This window comes from Callithrix jacchus, chromosome 9 (assembly GCF_049354715.1).
Source record: "Callithrix jacchus isolate 240 chromosome 9, calJac240_pri, whole genome shotgun sequence".
Taxonomy (NCBI): domain Eukaryota; kingdom Metazoa; phylum Chordata; class Mammalia; order Primates; family Cebidae; genus Callithrix; species Callithrix jacchus.
In genome coordinates, this window is record NC_133510.1 from 111,820,925 (window position 1) to 111,840,000 (window position 19,076).

General features: G+C 45.6%; 1 protein-coding gene across 2 annotated transcripts in view; it reads right to left on the reverse strand.

The window, feature by feature from the left end:
* SVOP (SV2 related protein) overlaps positions 1 to 19,076 on the reverse strand; it is a 105,265-nt gene that overhangs the window by 22,004 nt on the left and 64,185 nt on the right. For both annotated transcript variants that reach the window (XM_054238825.2, XM_002752975.6), the window contains 5 exons: positions 16,255 to 16,318; positions 12,170 to 12,295; positions 10,308 to 10,436; positions 8,714 to 8,787; positions 5,304 to 5,380 (listed from right to left, as the gene is read on the reverse strand). In XM_054238825.2, the coding sequence (XP_054094800.1) occupies positions 5,304 to 5,380; positions 8,714 to 8,787; positions 10,308 to 10,436; positions 12,170 to 12,295; positions 16,255 to 16,318 (470 nt within the window). The remainder of the gene's footprint in view (positions 1 to 5,303; positions 5,381 to 8,713; positions 8,788 to 10,307; positions 10,437 to 12,169; positions 12,296 to 16,254; positions 16,319 to 19,076) is intronic.

Sequence of the window (19,076 nt, forward strand, 5' to 3'; positions counted from 1 at the left end):
TTCCTTATGAAGGCTCCTGTGTCTTATTTACACTAAACTTAGATTAAATAAGTTCATATGCTTTTGTCTTCTTAATCTGTCTTTTGTCATGGGGCCTCAGTCATAAAACCAGCATGAGTAGAAGAAAAGATATGCTTCCTCCTCTATACTTGCCTTCAACAACAATCTTATTTATTTATTTATTTATTGTTGTTGTTGTTGTTTTGAGATAGAGTTTTGCTCTTGTTACCCAGGCTGGAGTGCAATGGCGCCATCTCGGCTCACCGCAACTTTTGCCTCCTGGGTTCAAGCAATTCTCCTGCCTGATTACAGGTGCGCGCCACCATGCCCAGCTATTTTTTGTATTTTTAGTAGAGACGGTGTTTCACCTTGTTGACCAGGATGGTCTCGATCTCTTGACCTCATGATCCACCCGCTTTAGCCTCCCAAAGTGCTGGGATTATAGGCATGAACCACTGCGCCCAGCCTTATTTATTTATTATTTATATTTTTAGAGACAGGGCCTTGCTCTGTTGCCCAGGCTGGAATACAGTGGTGTGACCAGAGCTCACTGTAGCATTGACTTCCCTGGACCCAGGTGATCCTCCTTCCTCAGCCTCCTGAGCAGCTGGGACCACAAGCATGCTAATTTTTTCTACATTTTGTAGAGATGGGGGTCTCACTATGTTGCCCAGACTAGTCTTGAACCCCTGAGTGTAAGCAATCCTCCCACCTTTGCCTCCCAAAGTGCTGGGATTACAGGTGTGATCCTGGCCCAGCAATAATTTTATCAAGTCGGTTTAACCATAAATCATCTTATCCTTGGCATTTCCTCTTAGTAATTTTCCATCCGCTGACTCCCCCACCCTGCTCCCTGGCTATAAATCCCCTATTTGAATACTTGTGCATACAGAAAGGAACCCAGTTCTATACTGAGGTCTCTCTTTTCCTATTGCAATTGCTACTAAATGAAATTTTCCTTCACTGCTTTCACTTCTGTCCAGCTCCAGCTTTCCTGGACACTGACACATAGACCAGTATATGGCATGTAGAAAATACATATTAAATAAATGACTTGTCCGAAGTCATACAGGTACTTGGTGCTGGAATCCAGGTCTCCTAATTTCCAGCTGTGGGCTTGTTCTATAGTTTTACTTTCCCACCCAGGAATAAGACAGAACTTTTCAACAGGGGTTGGCAAACTCTAGCCAGATCTGGTCCCTTGCCTATTTTTGCCTGACCTATGTGCTAAAAATGTTTTTTTCAGATGATTTTTAGAAAATTAAAAGAAGAAGAAATCGTGAGGCATAAAAATGATACAAAATTCAAATTTGCATTAATAAATAAGGTTGTATTGAAGCGCAAGCAATGCTTATTCATTTACATTGTTAAAAGAAAAACCTTGGACAAATTAAACATAACAGAGTTTAATTGAACAAGAGTAAATTGTGAATCAGGCAGCCCGTAAGCCAGAATAAGTTCAGACAGACTGGTGCTGCAAGTGATCAAGGATTTACAGATAGAAACAGGAAAGTGACAGAACATGGAAGTGAGGTATAGAAACAGCCAGACAGGTTACAGCTCAGCGTTTGCCTTGTTTGAATAGGATTTTAACAGTTGACTGCTTTTTTTTTTTTTTTGAGACAGTCTTACTCTGTTGCTCAGGCAGGCAACAAAGCTACATGCCAGGTAGTGGCGCCATCTCGGCTCACTGCAGCCTCTGCCTCCCCCAGTTCAAGTGATCCTCCTGGCTTAGCCTCCTGAGTAGCTGGGATTACAGGCACGAGCCACCACACCCAGCTAATTTTTGTATTTTTAGTAGAGACGGGGTTTCGCCATGTTGGTCAGGCTGGTCTTGAACTCCTGACCTTAGGTGATCCTCCCACCTTGGCTCCCAAAGTGCTGGAATTACAGGTGTGAGCCACCACGCCCGACCAGTTGACTGCTGTTGAGTGACTGAAGTCAGTGACTGGCGCAAGAGTAGGTTACAGTCTGTTCACACATCCAGTTAGGTTTCAGTTCACTATGAATGGAGAAACCTTTAGGCTGAACTTAAAATATGTAAGGAGGCAACTTCAGGCTGGACCTAATTTAACAACATACCGTCCACCATTGTCCTGCTACAAACAACTGGCCTACAAAGCCTAAAGTATGCACTACCTGATCTTTTACAGAAAAAGGTTGCTAACCCATTTTACCACATTCCCTGGTATCCTTAGTTTAAGTCTTAGGATGCTTAGCTTAAGCATTCTACTCTTAGGAGATGCAATCTATGCTCAGTCAATACCAAACCCTGTGACTGACTACAGTAGAGGTACATCAGCAGAGCACTGAACACAGACTCCCCCACATCCCCGCAGAGCGATGGGACTCCACTACCTCACCCAATCTTTACACCGATAAACAAAACGATTAACTGTGATTATAGAGCCTTAATATGAAAAAGATAATTGGGCGAACTCCAAACACAAGCAGGAACTTGATTCTTTTATCCTCCAACTCTGAGTTCAATGCTGAGAATTTACTGTTATCTTAAAAGTCAGAATGGCTTAAAAGCACAGGCATAAAAAAAGCATAGAGACTTTCCTTTGCATTAGCTTTTTTTTTTTTTTTGTCTGTTGTTCCCACCTCCAGCTGCACAAGAGAATCATCTGGGGAGCTTTTAAAACTTGCTAATGCTTGGGTTACACCTGCCCTCCCAAATCCTGATTAAATGGGTCTGGGCATTGTTTAAAAGCTTCCTGGGTGATTCTGTTATGTGGCCATGGTGGAGAGCCAACTTGGTCCTCAACTTAATGTGCACATGAGAATTATTGCACAGGATCATATCCATAAAGTTCTGAGTACTACGCTTCGTGAGGGCTCTTTAGGGGGTTTGCGATGATCATTTTATTTGTTTATTTATTCATTTATTCATTTATTTTGAGATGGAGACTTGCTCTGTCACCCAGGCTGGAGTGCAGTGGCATGATCTTGGCTCACTGCAACCTCCGCCTCCTGGGTTCAAGTGATCCTCCTGCCTCAGCCCCGAGTAGCTGGGACTATAGGTGTCTGCCACTGCGCCCAGCTAATTTTTGTATTTTTAGTAGAGAGAGGGTTTCACCATGTTGACCTGGATGGTCTCAATCTCCTGACCTCATGATTCGCCTGCCTCCATCTCCCAAAGTGCTGGGTTTCAGGTGTGAGTCACTGTGCCCAGCCTATTTTTATTTGTTTACAGAGTCTTACTCTGTCACCCAGGCTGGATTGCTGAGGTGCAATCATGGCTCACTGCAGCTTGGAACTCCTGGGCTCACACAATCCTGCCTCGGCCTCCCAACTAGTAGCTAGGACTACAGGCACACACCGTCATGCCCAGATAATTTTTTAAATTTTTTGTAGAGACAGGGTCTTGCCATACTGTCCAGGCTGTTCTTGAACTTCTGGTCTCAAGTGATCCTTCTGCCTCTGCCTCCCAAAGTACTGGGAGTTTCACTCCATAATTTTAACCTATATTCAATTTTCACCTTAAAAAGCTTTCAGACCTAGGAGGTCAAGGCTGCAGTGAGCTATGATCACACCACTGTTCTTTAGTCTGGGTAACAGCAAGAACCTGTCTCGAAAAAAAAAGAAATGCTATTAGAAAAAATGAACTGAGAGGCCTATAGTCAGACGGCTCCAGTGTTGTGGGGTCCTAGGTAAGCAAACTGAAATCAGTTCAGAGTAACTTAACTGCAAACCAAAAATGAAATCCTAAGCTCCCAGTCTACTGAACAGATCCCTTCTTGGCCAAGGGGACCCCAGAGAAACCTGAAAAACTGAACTCTTGCCATGATGGGAAGGGGGCTCAGACACACCTCCTTCTTATACCCCCACCCTTTCGGAGTTTAGGCAACTGCCAGCAGTAACATGAAAAACGAAGATCATAAGACTGACAAAACAGACTCTTCCAGGCAGTAAGATACCAGATTCCAACTTGACTCTAGTAGAGCGTCACTCAACAGACAGCAAACCCTGAAGGAAATAAAAATATTTTACCCCCAAATACATTTATTTTCTTTTTTTTTCTTTTGCAATAGAATCTCGCTCTGTTGCCCAGGCTGGAGAGTAGTGGTACAATCTCTACTCACTGCAACCTCCACCTCCCAAGTTCAAGCGATTCTCCTGCCTCAGCCTCCCGAGCAGCTGGGATTGTAGGTGCGTGCCACCACATCGAGCTAATTATTGTATTTTTAGTATAGATGGGGTTTTGTCATGTTGACCAGGCTTGTCTCAAACTCCTGGCCTCATGTGGTCTACGCGCCTCAGCCTCCTAAAGTGCTGGAATTTAACAGGCGTGAGCCACCTGGCCTACAAACTTTCAGCCTCTTTTCTATGGTTAAACAACTAACTAACTAACTAACTAACATGCTGTTTTGTTTTGCGCCTGTAGTCCCAACTACTTGCGGGCTGAGGTGGGAGGCTCTCTTGAGCCTGGGAGGTGGAGGCTGCAGTGAGCCATGATTGTGCCACTGCACTCCAGCCTGGGTGACAGAATGAGACCCTCTCTCAAAAATAATAATAATAGGCCAGGCGCTGTGGCTCACACCTGTAATCCCAGCACTTTGAAAGCCAAGCCAGGCAGATCACCTGAGGTCAGGAGTTTGAGACCAGCCTGGCCAATGTGGTGAAACCCCACCTCTACTAAAAAATCATAAAAATTAGCCAGGCGTGGTAGCGCCACCTGTAATCCAACCTACTTGGGAGGCTGAGGCAGGAAGATTGCTTGAACCCAGGAGGTGGAGGCTGCAGTGAGCTGAGATCCCACCACTGCACTCCAGCCTGGGTAACAGAGTGAGACTCCATAAAAAATAACAAATAAAATAATAATTTTTAAAAGGAAGAGTCGCAGCAACCCATGTGAAGGGATCTGTTTACCTGAGTTGGCATGCCGAGAAAATCTGTTCTATTTGACTCCTATAAGGAAAGTCACTTTGAAACAACCCATCTGCTTTGTGTTCCCTGTTTCTGTTTTCTTCAGCTCTTTTCTACTGATTCATGAATCACTCTCTGCTCAGATACACTTTTCAAATTCGTGTCTGTTTTTCTTTAATGTGCCTCAGTTTATCTTTGAACAGTGCAAACTTCAGAGCCCAAACCCCGACATAAGATGTGGCCCCGCTAAGGTTGGCTCCGTTGCGACAAGACTGTCCAGGTTTCTACAGAGTGTCTTGAAAACCACAGAAGTAGTAAGTAGTACAAGGCCCAGTCCCTTAAGGGCAGAGCCTGGGGTGGGAGTGTGCATGGCTGTGTATGTGCCGAGGGTATGGGAGTAGTTAGCTGGCAAAGACAACCAAGATACTCACTGCTGCAGACATCTCCTGCCTGGAAGAGTTCTGTGGTGAGTAGAACTAACCCGTAGTAAGAGAATGCGTTGGAAAACCTGCCAGAAGAAAGCAAGAAAGGTAAAGAAATGATCAGAGGAACACAAGTCCCCTTTCTCTACCCCACTGGGAAGGGCCAGTGTCCACAGCGGCAGGGACCAGTCTTTGGGCTGCACCAGGGCTTTGGGGCTTTACCAGGAACCTTTGGCAAGAAGATAGAAGGTAAAAAAGCATGATGATATGATCAAAGGGAAGTGCTCCTGCGTCCTTTGAAAGACCAAGAACTGTCAGAGGTGTTTGAACCAGAGCAACTCCATCTTGAATAGGGGCTGGGTAAATGAAGACTGAGAGCTACTGGGCTGCATTCCCAGAGGGTTAGGCATTCTGTCACAGGATAAGATAGGAGGTCCGCCAAGATACAGATCATAAAGACCTTGCTGATAAAGCAGTTTGCGGTAAAGAAGCCAGCTATAGGTCAGGCACGGTGGCTCCTGACTATAATCCCAGCACTTTGGGAGGCCAAAGTGGGTGGATCACCTGAGGTCAGGAGTTCGAGACCAGCCTGGCCAACATGGTGAAACCCTGTCTCTATAAAAATACAAAAATTATCCGGGTGTGTTGGTGGATGTCTATAATTCTATCTACTCGGGAGGCTGAGGCAGGAGACTCGCTTGGACCTGGAGGTAGAGGTTGCAGTGAGCTAAGATCTTGCCGTTGCACTCTGACTTGGGCAACAAGAGTGAAACTCCGTCTCAAAAAAAAAAAGAAGCCAGCTATAAACCCAGCAAAACCAAGATGGTGACGAGAGTGACCTCTGGTCGTCCTCACTGTTACACTTCCACCAGCGCCTTGACAGTTTACAAATACCATGGCAACATCAGGCATTCCCCTATATATTCTAAAAAGAGGAGGCATGAATAATCCACCTCCTATTTAGCATATCATCAAGAAATAACCATAAAATTGGGCAACCAGGAGCCCTCGGGGCTGCTCTGCCTATGGAGCAGCCACTCTTTCATTCCTTTACTTTCTTAATAAATTTGCTTTCACATTACTCTGTGGACTGGCCTTGAATTCTTTCTTGCACGAAATCCAAGAACCCTTTCTTGGGGTCTGAATCGGGACACCTTTCTAGTAATAGAACTATACTATCCCAGAGACACAGCAACTCCAAGGCTGTCTACCCAACTGGCAACAGGGGAACAATGGTTTGAGGGACCAACCTCTGGAAGAAAACAGACCCATTAACATCTTTTAGGGCTTCTGGGTCAAGCATGTCAACTTAGACATGTGATTTTCAAATTTCAGAGCAGAATGACACTGTTTATTAATTCTAGCTGACCCAGGAATTAGAATACTCAAGTTTGCAGGACCAGAACATTCTCATCCAGTAGAATAGTTATATGGAAACACAGTCATAATCAAAAGCCAGTGATTCATTTCCTTAGGTTACAATGTGTACAAGCAAATTTAGTGACTTCCATGATGCACTAAAATTAGTCTCTAATTAATTGCTTCAGTATTCAAGGAGCGTTGGCCCAACAAAATTACATGTGCTCAAAGGTGGGTATTCTCAACACGGACCCCCCGGTTCTGTATATTACCAAAGCTTTTTCTCCTCTTTCCTGTAATTGACCACCTTGGGGTCACTTCCTTGTTAATTAGCATCTCTGCTAAACGGTGAATGGAAAAATGAAAACTGGTTAAAAAAGAACACAAAGCCTTAAGCCAGGCCAATTTTGTTCACTGTTAATGCTGTGTACATGAATTGGTACAAAGGGAGTTGAAGGATGACTGCAATTCCAATTCATTGTGGAGTTTAGGGTGATAACACTCTCCAAATGCCACCCCCAAACCCACACCTTCTGTCTCCAGTTCCCTTCCACGGCTGTTATTTAAGAAAAGGTCCAACAGGATCAGAACTGGAACTTAAAAGAATGCCCATGCTGACCAAATCAGTGGTTCCCAAAATATGTGCCACATGCCACCCCTGTGGTGCCCAAGGGGCAATACGGGCTCAGGGAGGACACTGACATAGTATAACTAAATGGATAAATAAATACGCACACACCCGTGCACACACACACACACACACACATATATTTTTGAGACAAAGTCTCACTCTGTCGCTCAGGCTGGAGTGCAGTGGTGCAATCTTGGCTCACTGCAGCTTCCATCTCCCAGGTTCAAGAGGTTCTCATCACTACAGGCGACCGCCACCACGCCCAGCTAATTTTTGTATTTTAGTAGAGATGGGGTTACACCATGTTGGCCAGGCTGGTCTCAAACTCCTGACCTCAGGTGATCCACCTGCCTCAGCCTCCCAAAGGGCTGAAATTACAGGTGTAAGCCACCACACAGGGCCACATAGCAGAAATATTCAATCTTATGAAAGAAAAATTCCCTTTTAAGTTTACTTTCAATTCTTTTAAATTATATCCCAGTGTCACTTACGTGCTATGAAGTCTTTAACACCTCCCCCCCATTTCTTTTTTGTTTTTGTTTTGAAACAGGGTCTCATTCTGTCGCCTAGGCTGGAGTACAGTGGCATGATCACAGTGTCCTCCCTGAGCCCGTATTGCCCCTTGGGCACCACAGGGGTGGCAGCCTCGACCTCCTGGGCTCAAGTGATCCTCTCACCTGAGCCTCCTGAGTAGCTGGGACCACAGGTGCATGCCTCCACACCCAGGTAACTTAAACATTTTGTGTAGAGACAGGGTTTTACCATGTTGCCCAGGCTGTTCTCGAACTCCTGGCTTCAGGAGATCTTCCAACCTCGGCCTTACCAAAGTGTTGGGATTATGGGCATGAGTCACCATGTCCAGCCAGCCCTTTTATCTCTTACATACAGAGGCTCATTGCCTCTACAAACCATCCATCTGGTTACTTTTTCTGGTATTTCTCTTTAAGAGTGCCTTTTATCTATGACCTGCAATTAAAGTGTTTTCCTTTAAAGTAGAGTTACAGGCCTGGTTCAGTGGCTTACACCTGTAATCCCAGAATTTAGGGAGGCTAAGGAGGGAGGATTGCTTGAGTTCAGGAGTTCAAGGCTGCAATAAGCTAGGATAGTGCCACTGCACTCAGCCTGAGCAGTGGAGGGAGGCGACTCTGTCTCAAAAATAAAAAACAAAAACAATAAAAGAGTTATAAAGTTGCCTTTTAAAAGATGCTTGAGTAAAAGCAGTCAATTTAAAGAAAAAGATTAAGGAAATAATAGTATGGACAGATGATGACCTGGATATGGCGGAAATCAGGAGGATGATGTTCAAACTACTGAAATTTGCAAACGCTGCTGTAAATCAAAGTGTTCTCTGTGCATTGCATTAAAACAAAACCCAAAACAGGACACAGGGAGTGGAAGGGGGTCAAAGTGGTCAAGGAACAGCTCTTACCATATAAACCACAGCAACAAAGTTGTCCATCTAAAATGGGGTGTGAAAAGGTCCCTCATTTTGCCTCGGTCTTCCTGTTTCAAAACAAAGACATGGTATTTATTCTCTCCTCTACAGATGCATGGGAGACCTGCTGGTGGCCTGAGACTAGTGCACACATGGGTAGGAGGGAGGTTTCTGGTTGGTAGGACACTGGAGCTCTGAGAACCCAGAACTCAAATCTACAGGATGCAGCCTCCCAACCCCTCCAGCCAGAACCCAGCCATGTCCAGAGGCGTGATTCCCACAGGATGGATCTCATGCCCTCCAACCTGGAAACCTGGATTGGGGAAGTAGATCCCTCTGTCCTGGCCCCTCATACCTCAGCACAGACTCATGGACCCAGGGAGCAGAAAACCAGTTCAAAGCATGTCCAGCCATTTCACACATACCCAGGCGCCTTCCCCAGTTCTAGGTCTAGGTGGCAACAATGAATGTGTTGAGAAACAAATTCACCAAACATCAATTTACCAAAAGATGGATGAGCTAAATGACCTATTGGCCAATTTTATGTAATTTACAAATTTTACAAATCTTTGCTTTACAACGTTCTTTACAAAAAATATATGCTATGGCCAGGTGCGGTGGTTCATGCCTGCAATCCCAGCACTTTGGGAGGCCAGGGCAGGTGGATCACTTGAAGCCGGGAGTTCGAGACCAGCCTGGCTTTCCTTCATTCACGGGAGGGGTCTCTCCCCAAAGGCAACCAAATGGGCTTCTGCACATCTTGTGGAATCCCTCCTGCTCTGCCCCTGGAGATTTGGGGCAGTCCCCTGGCCTCTGTGTTGTCAGACCAAACACCTCCTTCCAACCTGCTGAAATACCATTTAATTCTTCTTGCATAATATAAAAACAATCAGAAATAGAACTTTATTTTAAAAAGGTAATTTCTTTATAGGATCTGATGTCTGCTTAAGGGTATTTGTTACATTTCTCCAATCCCCTTGGATGGCCCTTGAGGGCAGGAACTGCAGCCTTAAATCCAAATCTTTTCTCTTAGTGTGTGCAGTGCTAGTGCCTACATACAGTAGGTGCTCATTAAGTTTCACTGTGGTGGATTTCCTGATGGTGTTACTGGTGGAGTCAGAATGATACAAGCTGGTGCTTAATGGCACCATCCATTAAGAACATCTACATCAGGTGCGGTTTGATGACCGCGATCTAAGCACATTCCTTCCTAATGTGGTTTTACTGCACAGCTTTTGCCAATCAATCTCATTTGCTAGTCAGACTTCATCTGTGCTGAAAGGTGAACCCAAAGCAGGAGTAGTTACAGGACACATTAGCCAGACGTTACATTTCTCTAGTCACTGGTGAAATTCTCCAGGTAGCATTTTTAGAATTTGGCAGTGACGATACATATTGGAGTAGCCAAATTACCCTTGCAGGTCCTGTCTACTGAGCCCTCCTCTGCTCCATGTGCACACACACCCACCCCATCCTGGGTACACACACCCACGTGTATCCACACTTGCATGCCCTACTCTATGTGCACACACTCTCCTGCATGCACACTGATACACACGTTGCAGAGTCCATTGGTCCAGGCACTGACCTGTCTGGAGATGATGAGTTTCCCCAGTGGCATGGGAGCTCCGTTTTCCGTCGCTATCCTCTTTAAGGTGGCAATTGCCTTTTCCTGGTTCCCTGACAGCACGTCATACCTTGCACTTTCCGGCAGCCACTGGGATGGGGGAGACAGGAGACTCAGGTGTGGCTGGTTAGGGTGGAACAGAGCACTCAATTCTAGCCACACACTCTTATTTATGTGTGGGGTCTTTAAGGTGGGGGCTCTGGAGACCTGACTTCAAATCCTGGCCCCGCTGTTTATTATGTTGGTTGTGTGACCTATACAATTAATTGACACCTCTGTGCTTTCATTTCCTTATCCATAAAATGTGAATGACAAGAGATCCTAGCTCATAGGGCTCTTGAGGGGATTAAACAGGATCATCCAGGCAAGGTGCTTAGCACAGTGCCTGGTTGGGGTTAATGCAGTTACTATTATTGTCACGGTTACTATTACTATTACTTGGGGCTGCTTTCAGAATTCCGGGTGAAGGCTGAATTAAATTAAGATCACCACAGAATTCTCACCCTCATGTCTTAAGGAATTATACCTCACCTGTATTCAGCATCATCTTGCAAACTCAGTTCAAGAGAAAGAAATCAGGAAGATTTTTAGGCCTATGGAAGTCACAACCACAAATGACTAGATAAATACAGTTCTGTAAAAATGGAGCAACAGCTATTTGAAACAGCAGGTAAACTGGAGAAAACATAAGACTAGAAGTTAGAAGATCTGGTTCAGAGTTCTTTCATCTATTTGCAGTAGGCCCCTTCCTTTTTCATAGTGCCAAGTTGTCTTCAGATGTGGCTGCCCAGACAGGGACTACATTTCCCAGCTCCCCTTGCATCTAGGTGAGACCATGTGACTTGTGTTCACCAATGGTGTATGAGCAGACTGTTCCTGGACAAGGCATTTAAGAAGTGAATGTGCAGTCACCACTTGCCTTTTGCAAGTCTGTTGTCTGACTGTAGAAGACTTCAGAGCCCTAGAAGATGACAGAGCCACCAGCTGCACAAAACCAGGCCCAGAATTCCACTTGCCAACAAGAAAAGTCATTCTGAACTATTGTGTGAGTGAGAGATAAGCTCCTCTCATGCCATGTTGCTGAATGTGTGGGCTTTATTTGTTTCAGCAGCTTGTATCACCCTGACTCATATAGGGGTTCATTATAGTCCTGTGATTAGTGGGAGGAATAAATATGATAATGCATGGAGCACAGAGCCTGCCACACAGTTAAGCTTAATAATTATTAACGCTTATTGTCATTACCAGGAATTTTTGTGGTATTTATCATACATGATAACTAGCCATCTCTAGGCTTATTTTAGTGCCTACTGGCTGTAAAGTGTTTCATGCATGTGCCTGTGAAATGATGAGGATATGGCAAGATCTCAGTTGAGGGTGTGGTTTCTGCAGAGCTGAGATGAAGAGATCATTAAACTCCTAGAGCCAGCCATTCCTGAAGTTAGCTTGAATCCTCTGAAATGTATTTATCCCTTTTTACTTAAGCCAGTTTGAATGGGATTTCTGTCACTTGCAACTTAAGAGTCTCACCTAGGGCAATATAATCACTTTAAGTGTAGATTTTGCAATGATGGGGCCAGTGTATCCCCCCATCCCCAGTTATCTCCCTAGAAAATATCTCAGAAGTGTCTGTCTGGAGGAAATCTAACACTCCATACTGGGGCAATCCCAGGCCATAGCTCTCTTGTCCCATTTCCTGATGAAAAAATAATAATAATCTTAAAAGATGGCTTTGGTATCCTTCTCCATCCCCTCCCCACAAAAATAGAGTAGACAGTCAGGTGTCAGGTAGCAAAAGCTGAGATCTCTTAAAGGATACCTACGAAGCACAGCACAGCAAAGAGGAGGAGCGGGACAGCCGAGAGGAGGAGGAGCCAACGCCAGCCCAGGCTGGGCATCACGAACACAGCCAGGGCGACCTCGAACACTGTCCCGATGGCCCAGAATACCTGGCACAGGAGAATCAGGGTCAGCGACGGGGGTAGCATGGTCCACACAGTGAGGAATTATGGGGCACTGTGGACCAGGGTCTTTCTAAGGGTAAGGGGTTACTGGAGTCAGCAAGGTTAGAATAGCCACCCTTTCCCTGTGATCTATAGGGTTGGGCCAGGGCTGCCATGTTGCCAAGCTCACAAGGGTGCCATCTCCACTGTATATTTGTATGGCACCCACTGGAGTGGGGCAATGTGGCAGCTCTGGTTAAGATCAATATGGTCAATATTATGTGATGTCAAATTGGTAGTCAACATATTGGGTCTTTTCTTTTTAACAGGGTCTTGCTCTGTCACCCAGGCTGAAATACAGTGTTCAAATCATGGCTCACCACAGTTCCGACCTCCCAGGCTCAAGTTATCCTCCCACCTGAGCCTCCTGAGTGGCTGGAACTACAGGACATGCCACCACGCCCGGCTAATTTTTTGTATCTTTAGTAGAGGTGGGGTTTCACTATGCTTCCCAGGCTGGTCTTGAACTCCTGGGCTCAAGTGATTTGCCCTCCTGGGCCTCCCCAAGCGTGGGATTATAGGCATGAGCCACCGCACCCAGCCTCAAATTTTTTATTATGGTAAAATACACATAACAAAATTTACCATCTTAACCATTTTTAAGTGTACAGTTCAGTGGTATTAAATATATTTGTAATATTATGCAAACATCACCACTCCCCTTTACCAGAACTCATCTTGCAAACATGAAAGTGTGTACTTATTTTTTTTTTTCGAGACAAGAGTCTTGCTCTGTCACCCAGGCTGAAGTGCAGTGGCATGATCTCAGCTCACCGCAACCTCTGCCTCACGGATTCAAGCGATTCTCCTGCCTCAGCCTCCCGAATAGTTGGAATTACAGATGCCCCCAATCACATTCAGCTAATTTTTGTAGTTTTAGTAGAGACAGGGTTTTACCTTGTTGGCCAGACTGGTTTCAAACTCCGGACCTCAGGTGATCTACCTGTCTCAGCCTCCCAAATTGCTGGGATTGCAGGGGTGAGCCACCGTGCCCGGTCAGAAAGTCTGTGCCCATTAAACAATAACTCTCCATTCCCCTCTATCCCCAGCCCTTGGCAACTACGATTCTACTTTTTGTCTCTATAAATTTGATTACTCTAGGTACCTCATATAAATGGAATTGTACAGTATTTGTTTTTTGTGACTGGCTTATTTCCCCGAGCATAATGTCCTCAAGATTCATCTGCAATGTAGCATGTGTCACAATGTCCTTCCTTTTTGAGGCTGAATAATATTCCAATGAATGTGTAGACCACAGCTTGTTTGTCCACGAGTGTGCTGATGGACACTTGGGTTACTTCCATGTCCTTTTTTTTTAAGAGATGGATTTTTAGCATGTTGGCCAGGCTGGTCTCAAACTCCTGACCTCAGGTGAACTGCCCACCTCGGCCTCCGAAAGTGCTGGGATTATAGGCGTGAGCCACCGTGCCCGGCCACTTTCACGTCTTAGCTATTGTGAATAACGCGGCTATGAACATGGCTGTACAAAATGGACACACTGATTTTTCTCACTGACATCCATCTCCCTTGCCCAATGGTGCCCCAGAATTCCTAATCAGAATTGCCCCTTCTTGATGGGGCTGAATATCTTCTGTTTGCCTGCCCAAGTCACTCTCCATCTTTTCCACTTTTGTGTGGATTCCATCAACAGGCTCCCTGTCCTAGCGTTTCCCACTGGGTGCAGCCGATGTGGAGTCCTGCAGGAGATGGGAGAGAGGGAGGGAGGGAGGTAGGGAGGGAGGGAGGAGAAAGACACGGAAGCACTTATTCCCCTGGCTTCCTCCCTGCAGAGTGGTCCTGGCTGGTTGTATCCCTCAGCTGAAGGTCCTAGCTCCTGTCCCACAGCCTTCATCATATGACTCTCTGGGCAGCTCATTAATCCCTCTCTTTGCTCCTTCTGGCCTGAGGTGGTAAAGTGGGGATTTTAGAATCGTCCCTTGATTTATTTATTTGTTGTTATTGTTGTTTTGAGACAGAGTCTTGCTCTGCTGCCCAGGCTGGAGTTCAGTGGTACAGTCTCAGCTCACTGCAACCTCTGCCTCCCAGGCTCAGGCAATTCTCATGCCTCAGCCTCCCGAGTAGCTGAGATTACAGGTGTGTGCCACCACGCCTGGCTAAGTTTTTGTAGAGATGGGGGTTTTGCCATGTTGGCCAGGCTGGTCTCATACTCCTGACCTCAAGCAATCTGCCCACCTTGGCCTCCCAAAGTGCTGGGATTACAGGTGTGAGCCACCACGTTGGGGCAATAGTGTCTTTATTAAACCATCTGCAATGATCCTAATTTCAGTAGCTGTTTCCTGTTGGGACCCTGACTCTACAATTACTGTGCATTCCAAAACCTGGCCCTCCAGTCTCCTCATTTGTTTTGGAGTCCCTAAAAACCTTTCGAAGTCCCTTTTCGCTTAAATAAACCACAGTCCATTTCTGTTGCTGACAACCAGGGCCCAGAGAAGAATGTTTAACAAGTAATGCACTGACCAATCAGAATGGACACCAATTACACATGCCCAAACCATGTGCACCGTGCCAGGGTTTAACTCTTTAGTTACTGAATCATGGGAAGCTCTGGAGGGTCCCAAGAGAGGACAGAGTGTAAGGCAATGAAGGGCAGTCAGAGTTCAAGATCAACTGGTCCAGATATATTCCCCTTGCCCACTTTTTTTTTTTTTTTTTTGAGACAGAGTCTCACTCTGTCACCTAGTCTGCAGTGCAATGGTGTGATCTCGGCTCACTGCAATCTCCACTCACTGCAATCTCCACCTCCTGGGTTCAAGCAAGTCTCCTGCCTCAGCTGGGATTACAGGTGGCTGCCACCATACCCGGTTAAGTTTTTGCATTTTTTTAGTAGAGATGAGGTTTCATCACCAGGTTGGCCAGGCTGATCGTGAACTCCTGACCTCAGGTGGTCCACCCACCTCAGCCTCCCAAAGTGCTGAAATTACAGGCATGAGCCACCACACCTAGCCTTCTTGTTGTTGTTGTTGTTGTTGTTTTTTAATAGATAGGGTCTTGTTCTGCCACTCAGGCTGGAGCGCAATGGTGTGATCACAGCTCACTGCAGCCCCAAACTCCTCACCTCAAATGATCCTCCTGTCTTGGCCTCCCAAAGTCCCAGATGCATTTCAATATTTAAACAACTGATTCATCCACATGAGTGTGGATCACTGAAGCGTCACCCTAATTGGTAAGGAGCAGATGTTGTCAGGATGTTGGGCTGTGGGGGCAATGTGATTAATATTGTCAGTGTGCTTACAGTGACTGGGGACATCAGAGTGGGTTCATAGTCATCACTGTTGGGATCAATGTCCAGCAGGGGCAAATACACCCTTCTGCCACTGTGCGGAGGGCTCCATCAGGCAGCTGCATGAGGTTGGGGGGGGAGGGTCATGGACACTGTATTTGCTCTGAGATAGTCCAGATCATGATTGGAAGGTTGGAAATGGGTCACGAGACCCTGGAAGAAAAACTTGAGAGGAACTAGTTGGACCTTGAGAGTTCTAAGGCCACAGAAATGGTCAAGAATGTCCATGGACCAAAAGCACAGGTGGAGGGTGATGATGTGGGTGTGGGGGCAGGAGTCTGGTCTCCTCATGCCACACTATTCAACGCCAACTCTCAAATTCAAGCTCTTTCCAGTTCAAGAAAAACATACTCTTCCATACTCTTGCCACCATTTTTTTTTTGAGGGACGATAGCTTGAATGTTTTTGTCAATTGAAGAATTGAACCATATTGCAAAACGGGCATGTGAGAATTGATGAAACTGATCCTGTTACATTTTTGCATATTGAGTCTGTAACTTTTTTTTTCTTAAAACCCCTTTTCCTTGGCCTGTGGCCAAAGACATCTGAGAACCCCCTGCCAGAGTCCACACTCTCTGGAGACCCAGGCCACTCTCCTTCTTACCTCAATCAGCAAAATACATTTAGCTCTGGCTTTCATGGGAAGGAACTCCGCATAGAGCGTTACCCTGGGAATGTAAAAGAGACAGAAAGGGAGTTAAGATCAGAACTGGGTGGGAAAATGGCTACGGTTTTTCTAAACTTCCTGCCGACATTCCTCCAAGAGTGGTCAGTGGACCACTTACATCAGAATTTCCTGGGATGATGATGGTTAAATATATAGATCTCTAGCTCCCTCCCTCCCTAGACCCAGAAACAGACACCCAGGGATGAGGCCCTGGCATCTGCATTTTTATTGTATTTATTTATTTAGAGTCTGTGTCTCACTCTGTCATCCAGGCTAAAGTGCAATCATAGGTCACCACAACCTTGAACTCCTGGGCTCAAGTGATCCTCCCACCTCAGCCTCCAGAGTAGCTAAGACTACAGATACGCACCACCACTCCTGGCTAATGATTATTATCATTTGTAGAGATGTATGTTACCCAGGCTGGTCTTGAACTCTTGGCCTCAAGCGATCCTCCCACCTCAGCCTCCAAAAGCACTGGGAATACAGATGTGAGGCCCCACGCCCAGTCTCACCTGCATTTTTAATTCCCCAAGTAATTCTCAAATTTCATAACTGCTGCCATTGAGCCCTACCCATAACCCAGTAAGTCCAAGGAAAAATGTCTTCTTGGCAGGAACACCTTGACCTGAGCTCTTCTCAGCACACCAGGGCACACAGTGTCAACCTGTCCCATCACCAGTGACATTAATCTTCATCACCTGATCAAGCTGGTGATGGAGATTACCAGCTTGGTAATCTGGTCTGACAGATTCCTGCACCCTAAGTTATAACTTTCCATTCATGATGAATATTTCTCCTTTGTGAGGAAATATTCAGAGACTGTGCCAATATCCTCCCCTTAGAACCTCCACCTACCAGCTTTAGCCATTGCCTATCTCTATCTACATCATCTTCCACTGCGATGGTAACACATGGTTGTTTTTATTTGGTTTTTGAGACAGGGTCTCGCCCTATCCCAGGCTTGAGTGCTGTGGTGCCATCATGGCTCACCAAAGCCTCAACCTTCCCGGCTCAATCCATCCTTACCTCAGTCTCCAAGACTACAGCACTGGGACTACAGGCACACAGCACCACGCCCAGCTAATTTTTTTTTAAAACATTATTTTAGAGATGAGGTCTCATTATGTTGTTCAGGCTGGTCTCAAACTCCTGGGCTCAAGCAATCCTCCTGCCTTGACTTCCCAAAGCAGTAGGATTACAGGCATGAGCCACTGCACCCAGCCCCACAAATGGCATTTTTTATTTCTGTCATTTCATCTACATTTATTAGTTGACATCCTACTGTCAAAAAGAGCTTTTCCTTCTTCCTTTCATCTTATCTGTCTATCCATTCAATCAGTATGGACTTGTGGAGTTCTATTTATACAGTGGGTTGTTATTCTTTTGATGCTCAGAAGAGCTTTCCTTCTCTCCTTTATCTGTCTTATCTCTCCATCTAATCAGTAAGGACCCGCAGATTCCAATTTTATTTCATGAGTTGCAACCCGTTATTATTATTATCATTATTGTTAGTAGTATTATTTTGAGACAGGGTTTTGCTCTGCACCCAGGCTGGAGTGCAGTGGCACAATCTTGGCTCACTGAAACCTCCACCTCCTGGGTTCTAGCAATTCTCCCACTTCAGCCTCCTGAGTAACTGAGATTACAGGTGCCTGCCACCATGCCTGGCTAATTTTTTAATTTTTAATTTTGGTAGAGATGAGGTTTCACCATGTTGTCCAGGCTGGTCTCAAACTCCTGACCTGAAGTGATTTGCCTGCCTCAGCCTCCCAAAGTGCTGGAATTACAGGCATGAGCCACCGTGCCCAGGCTGCAACCTGTTACTATTTTGACGTGCAGACTCCCAGATCCGGCCGGTGGGAGCCCCTCCAAGCTGATTCCTATTGTCTTTTTGGCACATCTCCATCATTCCTCAAGGTCTTCCCTATTTTCTAGCACAAGATGTCCAGCTCATCTTCCCTTGCCCAGCCCTGGAGTCTGTCATCACCTTTCCAGGAAGCCCTGGCTCCCTTTGGCAGAAGATAGTATTTAGAAACCGAGATCTTTGTGCTCAGTGTGATCATTGCTTTTGGGGTGTCACTGCTGCTGGGCCCTCTTGGTAGACACAGCTAAGAAATTATCTGTTTGTCTATCTATCTATCTATCTATCTATCTATCTATCTATCTATCTATCTAACAATCATCTATTTCTGTCTTACTTCTCTTCCTCTCTCTTCACACATTCACCATATCTATCTCTCTGTGTATATTTATTTAAAAACAAGGAGTTCATACTGATACTTTCCACTTCAGTTAGTTACCTTAGGGATCTTTCTAACCTTCTTTACTTCTGTGTTGCAATTCCCTTCTCCAATAATGGGAAATCTGGTCTCATTATCCTCAATACGGTTCTGTCTTTGCTCAATTTACTTGTTTGCTCAATGTAACCAACTGCGCTGGCTGCCTCCTCTGTCTGCTGCTTCCACACGTTCCTCCTTTTCACTTCCTCAGCCTTTGGGCATGCTGGACAGCTAAGGGAACATTTAAACAAATCCCTGCTCCCACCTACCCCCTGCTGCCTTCGATTTTGCTAAAAGAGAAGACCTTCTTTTCTCTCATATCTCCCACCTAAGCCAGGCATCTGAGCTACTAAATGGCCTCATGTTACTCTCCTAGCTCCTCTTAAGGGGTGGGGGTTGGGGGATAAAGGGAGGTTAATTTCCTTTGACCCTTTGAAGGCAGATGGTGCTGTGGACACATTTAGATCCCCTAGGATC